Source organism: Urocampus carinirostris, chromosome 3 (assembly GCF_059441175.1).
Source record: "Urocampus carinirostris isolate Australia breed hairy pipefish chromosome 3, RoL_Ucar_1.0, whole genome shotgun sequence".
Lineage (NCBI taxonomy): Eukaryota > Metazoa > Chordata > Actinopteri > Syngnathiformes > Syngnathidae > Urocampus > Urocampus carinirostris.
This window is the reverse complement of record NC_142351.1, coordinates 65,868,460-65,876,327: the sequence shown is the minus strand read 5'-3', so window position 1 is coordinate 65,876,327 and position 7,868 is coordinate 65,868,460. Positions and strand designations below refer to the sequence as shown.

General features: G+C 37.6%; 1 protein-coding gene across 3 annotated transcripts in view; it reads right to left on the bottom strand.

Annotated features, from left to right (window-relative positions):
• huwe1 (HECT, UBA and WWE domain containing E3 ubiquitin protein ligase 1) overlaps positions 1-7,868 on the bottom strand; it is a 39,722-nt gene continuing 31,854 nt past the window's right edge. For all 3 annotated transcript variants that reach the window (XM_088333039.1, XM_088333040.1, XM_088333041.1), the window contains exons 73-80: positions 7,198-7,315; positions 6,992-7,132; positions 6,450-6,737; positions 6,272-6,377; positions 6,064-6,181; positions 2,303-2,484; positions 1,145-1,335; positions 1-431 (exon numbers count right to left, since the gene is read on the bottom strand). In XM_088333039.1, coding sequence (XP_088189165.1) covers positions 329-431; positions 1,145-1,335; positions 2,303-2,484; positions 6,064-6,181; positions 6,272-6,377; positions 6,450-6,737; positions 6,992-7,132; positions 7,198-7,315 — 1,247 coding nt within the window. In that variant the 3' untranslated portion in view covers positions 1-328. The remainder of the gene's footprint in view (positions 432-1,144; positions 1,336-2,302; positions 2,485-6,063; positions 6,182-6,271; positions 6,378-6,449; positions 6,738-6,991; positions 7,133-7,197; positions 7,316-7,868) is intronic.

Below are 7,868 nucleotides of genomic sequence, written 5' to 3'. Positions count from 1 at the left end.
ATGTTTCCCCAAAGGTTTTATAACCATCCTGTTCAAACATTCTTTTTACACAGCCAGAGAAACAAAAAAAACAATAAACTCCCAAACTTTTTTGTACAGAGAAAATCAAACTAGATTAAGAAAAAGGTCTCTTATATTAGTCCGTGATGAGCAAGCGAGCAAGCATCGTGGTTACCATTTATTTAACTGGCAAATTTGATCTGTTGTGTTTGCATCTAGAAAAAAACAACAGACAATCTCGTCTTATCTATCGAGTGTGGGCATGTCCTGAAAAATGTTACAAGTAGTCAGAGCCAATTGTGTCGTGTTGTTTTTGTTGTGTGTTGGATTAAGCCAGACCAAAACCCTCAGAGCATTCCTGGATGGCCAACAGCAGCATGTGTCTCAACTTCTCGTAACTCTCGTAGGCAGGGAGGTCCAGCTGGTTGAAACTATGAGCACAGAAAAAGACGGATCAGTTATGTAAAAGGCAGTTAACTCTTCAGTTTTGCAACTTCAGATTCGCATGGTAAATTGTGTTCTGCATTCTGATTGGCTTAAACAGTCATTCTGCCTATTTTCAAGCTGTGCAATCGATCACATTAGCGTTTAATATGTACACATACCTAAAACAGCTTGCCAGATTTCCATTATGTATTTGCAAATTCTCTTGCAATTTCGAATTTTTGATTGATGTAATATTGGCAAAAATGGCAAAGCCACAAAGTGTCGATGATGTGGAGGACTGATTCTGCCATATTTGAATTCGCCTGCGTTGTCACATTTTATTTTGCTTATTTTTGCCACGTTTTATCTCATCCATTTTGTTACTTTGTCATGTTTTATCTTGACGTTTATTGTCGTGTATTTTGCTCGGTGTTCTCGTGCATTATCTAGTTTGAAATCTCTACTTTGTCATATTTCATCTTGTGTATTTTAAGAAGTTTTGTTATCTTGTGTTATTTCGTTTGAAATCTATTTTGTTGCTTTTTATCTTGCCTTTTTTTTCTTTCATTTCTATGTGAAGTAGACTATTCAATTGTATAATACTTGCTAAAAAAGGACTTCTACTTCCCAGATTTTGCCTATCACTGGTTCTATTTGGAACGTAACCCTCCTGAAACACAAGGGTTTACTATACTTATTTGTTCTTTTTTTCACTTACCAAGTGTGAGCAGAGGGAAGGCGGTCAGTGGAGCGATCGTCGCGGTGTATTTGAAACTTCTGGATGCCGTTCATGCCCTCCAGGGCGGCGAAACCCTGCAGGGGAACTTTGGAGGTGCCGGTGACGAACTGCAAGAACTTGGCTCGGTCCGCCTGATCGAAGGAACGCAAGGCTCTCCAGAACCACTGGATCTTGGGTGGAAAACGAAAAGAGTGGTGTGAGGCCAGAACAACATCAAGGCAGAGCTAACAATTACCAAGAATCTCCAAATGGATCACTCCACCAGTTTTTAGCAAATTACTCAATACATTTTTCTATGAAAAATTGGATTTAAAAAAAGAAAAAGAAAGAAAACGCAATGTTCATTATTACTCTTCGAGATAGTGCTCTCGATTTAAATTCAGAGACTAGTCCAATGCAATTCCGGTGCATGTTTAAACAGAGTGCCATTGAGAGCAGGGGGTGAGAACCTATGTGACCTAAAGAGCCATGAACTAAATACTTTGATTTAAAAAAAATAAAAATAAAAAAACAATCTATATCTTAAAATAGAATTCCACAAAACTGCCAAACCTGCTCCTCAGATAAAAGCTAATCTTCCGAGCATTTTATTTCACTGTGTGACCTGAGATGATTTGATAAAATGTATAAAAATAATGCCACATTTTACATTCAAACCCATTTGCTGTTTAAAATGTCTACTGGTTAAGTTGGCATAAAACAATGTAATAATGCAAATATGTTGCCATTTATCATTTTTAAACAAACAACAAAAAAACAAGTCCCATTTCACTTATTACAGACTTTTAAATATTTGGTTAGTTAACCTAGTACTGTTCTGGGAAACAATATAGGGAACATTAGTAAGCATTTCACCTTGAAATAAGGCTAATAATCATTACATGAAATCAACAGTATTTCTTCCATTTCCGCTATTAACTTGATCTATCCCTACCTGTATTAAGCCCATTTCTACTAAGTTTATGTGTAAATCCAAAAAATCTTCCAAAATTTAAGTCAAGTCATGTTTATTTGTAAAGAGCTTGATCACAAGAAGTCTCAAAGGAATTAACACAAATTTAAAGAGACATATTTATATTAAAACTACTATTAAAGAAAAATAAAACAAGCAGTAAAAGCGCAACCCTATTTTTTTACCTGTATGGAGCTGGACTGGTATTTGTGGTACTCTGTGTTGGCCTTGAGGTCGTCAATGTCGATGGTGGGCAGACCAGAGATGAGCAGCTCCAACTCCTGCTCAGTGAAGATGGAGATGAGTCTCTTGGGGATGATCTCGTAGAAGCCCTCCAGGAAAGCTGCCAGCTGCTTGCGGATGGCCCCTGCGACCACCAAGCGTTCAGTGAGGACACAAAAACCTCTAATTTTCTCTGACCATCTGTACTTTATGTATATAGCCCTTTAAAACAGTACTTTCGGTGTACTTAAATGCTGTACAGAAGCTAAGACAAGCAACAAGTAAAAATCAAACAACAAAAGATAAAAACAAAATACACCAGGATAGAACATGATAAAAGTGTTCTCATACTACTGAGTATTAAAAGCCAACCAGAAGGTCCGTGGAGAAGGTATTACCAAAGAATATGATGTAAACCACTTTAATACAGTGTCATGGATGAAAGGTTGGGCTCATACTTGACAGGGTACCTTAACATTGGGAAAATGATAATTTTAGGTTTAATATACATTTGGCAAAAACATTGCTACACTTCAATCATTGAACACTTGCAATGAAGAAATTCTTTGCAGTGCCTTGGCCTTTCGACCATCATGAGGATATATCTACAGACTGTTTGTAATCAAGGGTTTCTACAGCTTAGAGTTAAATTCAATAATTTTTAATGTCTTTTGAAATCTAGTGTAAGATGAAGTTGACAAAGAAAAATCACAATTGAAACAAACAAAACAAAAACATTTCTTGCACACACTACGTCGTGCATTGTACACATTTCCTGGCACAGCTTTTAACCATCGAGAAATACGTTCGTCAAACAGCCACTTCATTAAATTTACATTCCCAGGGTTCAAAGTAAATGTTTCTATTGTTAGTTGATGTGTATGTGGGTACACCCAAGATATGTGTCTGCTCTGAAAGGCCTGAGTGAAACCACATGATAGTTCCAATATTGTGATCACACAACGTTGCCACGAAAGTATATCAGAGAATTATTAAAAAAAGACAATTGATAAATGTAACTAAATAGGGTATGTCAATTGTTTATATTGTATATATGTTTTGTTTGTGTTGCTGCATGATGGAGGAATCAAACCTCTGTTAAAGTGTGTGTGAGAAATAAAAAGTTATAAAAAAAATGTAACTAAACAAAAATACATTTCATTAATTTATTCACATTTTTAAGACTTTTGAACATTGGATTCAAGACATTTTAATGCCAATTAAGGCCTTCATTTTGGAATAAATTACATGGCCTTTAAGACTTTTCATGGATCTATGGGAACCCTGTAATCACTGTTTAAACTTATGTATTAATCTCCATACAGAAAATTTTACCGCTAGAGACTAGACAGTAAAGAAACCTTTCAATGCTGACACATAACACAATTCCTTTGTTGACACATGGAAAATGATTACTCATTGTTGGACTATTTGTAACCACTGTTTACACAAATAAATTAGTCTCTACCCACTATCGCGCAGGGAGGCCAGCCATGCTGATGTTCCGTGATTTACCCTCCCTTTAGGGTTGGGCTATTTCATTAAACCTTATAGAATCTAAATAAAAATAAAAGAGGGAACTTTCAGAACAGACTGAACATGAATACATGAAGGTTTGTACAGTCTTCCCTGTTCTTCTTGCAAGTAAAATTCATTCATGGCGTTTTCTCTCCTTAATATGCGTATGTTACCATGTTAAATTCTCAACTTCCGAGCACTACCGTGTTCCCTTATTCATCCTGACATTTTTATCACTTTTTGTCGTTTTGGTCTTTACTACGCATTTACCTTGATTATCCTTGAGAGTCATGGGTATTCTTGTTGTAAATAGTGTTCACTACGTTTTCATAAATGACTTAAGACTATCCAATACCTAACATTACAACCCCTATCAAAAAGTATGGAATCATTGGTCTTGGACCAGTACTCACTCCGACATTTACTGTAGAACAAACTCAGATTAAAAGCATGAAACGATAGTTTTTCAAAAGTGCAAATCCTTGGCATTCAGAAAAACTAAAATAAATAAATGAAAAAAAAAAAACAACAGTAAATTGACCAAGCACAGGCGAAAAATATGGAATCACTTGATTCTGAGGGGAAAAAGGGAATCATGAAAAACAAAGAAATAACATATCAAAACATATCACTAGTATTTAGTTGCACCACCATAAGCTTTGGTCAGCTTGCAGTCTCTGAGACAGAGTGACTTGAGTGACAAACAGTATTCTTCATCAGTCTGGTGCCAACTCTTATTGATTGCAGTTGCCAGATCATCTTTGCAGGTCGGAGTCTTGCTGTGGACATTTTCGATCTCCACCACAGGTTTTCAACTGGGTTGCAGGCCATGACATTGACTGGACAAGTCTACCTCCATGGAATGCTTTCAGTTTTTGCTCTGTGGCATGATGCATTGTCATCTTGGAAAATGAGTTCATTATCCCCAAACATTTTATCAGTTGAACGAATAAAAACGCTGTACAAAATGTCAATGTAAACTTGTCAAATCTGCAAAAAATGCACCAGAGCCATCTCACCAGTGCATTTGCATGACAAGCGGCACCATACCATTGGGAACTGTGGGAATGTTTTCTTTAGGCAGTCCTCATTGTAAAAATTTGAGCAGAACGGCACCAAAGAAAAGTTCTAGCATCAGCACCTTATCCAATGCAGATTCGTGACTCATCACTGAAGATGACCTTCATCCAGTCATCCACAGTCCATGATTGGTTCTCCTTAGTCCATTGCAGTCTTGTTCCTTTGTGTTTAAGCATCAAGGATGGTTTCTTTAGCTTTCCTACATGAAAATCCCATTTCCTTTAGGAGATTTTGCAGTTATGTCACATAGATGGAGTGACTCAAACTTCCTCCAATTTCCTTCTTCATTTGTATTGTTGTGCATTTTCGGTATTTAAGACAGAAGGCCTTTAGTTGTTTGTCTTGACGCCTACATGTCTTCCTTGACCTACCAGTAGGCTTGATTTTAACAACCTTCCCATGCTGTTTGTACTTGGTCCACACCTTCAATACAGCTGACTGAACAGCCCAAATCTTCAGCAACCATAAGAGTAGTTGCCTTCTTCAAAAAGTCTTAAGAGATATGTCTTGTTGGAGCCATGATTCTTTCCAATCCACTTAGTCCATGAGCCCTCCAAGGTGTAATAACTGCAGTTTTTAACTGCTGACTAACAAGCAGACTTAATCTAAATTAGGTGCCCAATTAAGGAAAGGAAATTGACCTGCTGTGTCCTTATTTTCTATTCAAAATGCAGTGATTCATAATTTTATCCTTAGAATAGAGTGATTCGATATTTATTTCCCTGCACTTGCTTTATTAAAGTAACATTTACTGAACACTGCAATGTTTTTTCTTAATTTATTTTTATGTTACCAAATGCCAATATGGTGCACTTTGGAATGACCTCCCGATTGTTTGTAATCTGATTTTTTTTTCTACAGAACAAAATGTCTGAGTAAGGGCTTGCCCAAGACTGATGATTCCATACTTTTTGCTAGGCGTTGTATTCAAATGCATGCAGCATTTGTTCAAAAGAGTGGGAAAACATCACACTTAATATTACAAACAATTGAGTCCTCATCAGCCCCGCCTCCTGTATCTAGTTGGGTTGGGACACAAAACTTTGTAGCAAGAACTTCTTAAAATTTGAAAATCTGATCAGATTAGAGCTTTTCATTTATTGCATTTGAGATCCACATATCTTACCAGTCATCTTCATTTGGCAAACCAGGTGCACATACTCCTTTTTGTTTTCTTCCGTGACCAAAATGTTGGCACCGTTTGGCTTGAGGTCTCTCACTTCACATACCCCAAACTCTTGCACCTACACAAAGGGAACATTTTAACTCACTTAAGTTCTCCACAAATCATTTTCCACTGGGAAACAATATATGGAACATTAGTAAGCACAAACCTCTGTGCTGAACGTGAGTTCGTAGCCCAAAGTGGAGACATCGTTCTCCAACAAGTAGACCAACCCTTGGAAGAAGGGATAGTCCTCACTCTCCATGTCCGTGTACCTGAGAAGCAGCAGCAATTATAATAAACTATACAACAGCATGCGAATCAGCCTCAAAGCTCCAATTAATGACCTGACACTCTTGCCCAAGATGTGTTTGTAAAAGCTGCGCGTGAAATAGCACTCCAGCAAGCGGTTATCGTAGACGGCTTTGGCCACCACTCTGCCCACAAACTTGAAGTAGCTCAGGTGGTTGTGGTTGCAGTGAGACGAGGGGTTGATTGTGTAGGTGACCCGATCCCCTGGAGACGTGCGAAACAAAGCGTACATAGGGTTGAACATCTCTCGGGAGATGATCATGTACCACTCCCTCAGAAGGCCGCCGGCATCCTGGCCCTCCTCTCCTTCAAAGACAATGTACCTGCAAAAGAGCAATGACAAGGCAATGCCACCATGCTTTTTAGAAGAGGCCGCACGGCCGCTATTGGTGTGTGAGTGCGTGTGAATGGGTAAATGTGAAGCACATTTTAAAGCGCTTTGGGAAGTCTTCATTGACTAGAAAAGCGCTATATATATATATATATATATATATATATATATATATATATATATATATATATATGCAGATCATTTCATGAAAAAAAAAACACGCGGCAGCAGTCAAAGCGAACATACAGCCTGTTCTTCATGTCCTCCGGGCTCTTGCGGTGAAGTTCTCGGTATGAGTCCTCAAACACATGATCTCTTCTAACATGCACAGCCATGTCCTCTTTCCTGAGGCCTTCGTCCAGGCGTTCCAGCTCTTGGCGGAAATACCTGAGATTTTTTTTTTAGTTTTCATAAAGCTTTTAATTGTTTTTTATCTAATTGATCACACTTACTTCCTCTTCACATCAAAGTCCAGGATACGAATGTAATCAACTAGGACTGCAAACGGTCCGTCGGCAAGGTGAGTGGTGGACTGACGCAGGATCTGGTTGAGCACTGTGCGGTGGGTTTCTTGGAAAAAAAAAAAAAAAAAAAAACTTAATTAAATGCACTATGGGTTAAACCAGACTTCATTACTTTTCTATAATGTATTATTTGTTTTAAAGCCAAAATATCTCTCTGGGTCTGTACTGAATTTAGAATCCCATGAACCCAAAAGCCATGTGTTCCTTTATGCCTTGTGTCAATACAACCAATTTCTTACTTGTGGCAATTGTTGGGCACATTACTTAATAGTTTAAGTACTGTTATAGTTACAGACTACTGCTTCCAAAAAGTAACTAAGTTAGTAACATAATTACTCTATATTAAATGTAACCAGTTACCAGGGGAATTTCCGTTACTTTTTAAAGAAATTGAATGTCAAAGAATTTCAAATTTTCTGCAAAAAGCCAAAACACAAGTTTCGGCTGAGAATTGGGAATTCAGACTTTTTTTTCCATGGTCCGCTCACTAAAAACAGGGATCCTACAGCTTAAAATAAATTCACGACTTTTTAGGACTACTTTTTGTCTTATGACATAAAATTTAAGACCAAGTCGAAAAAACCAACAACGAAAAAAGC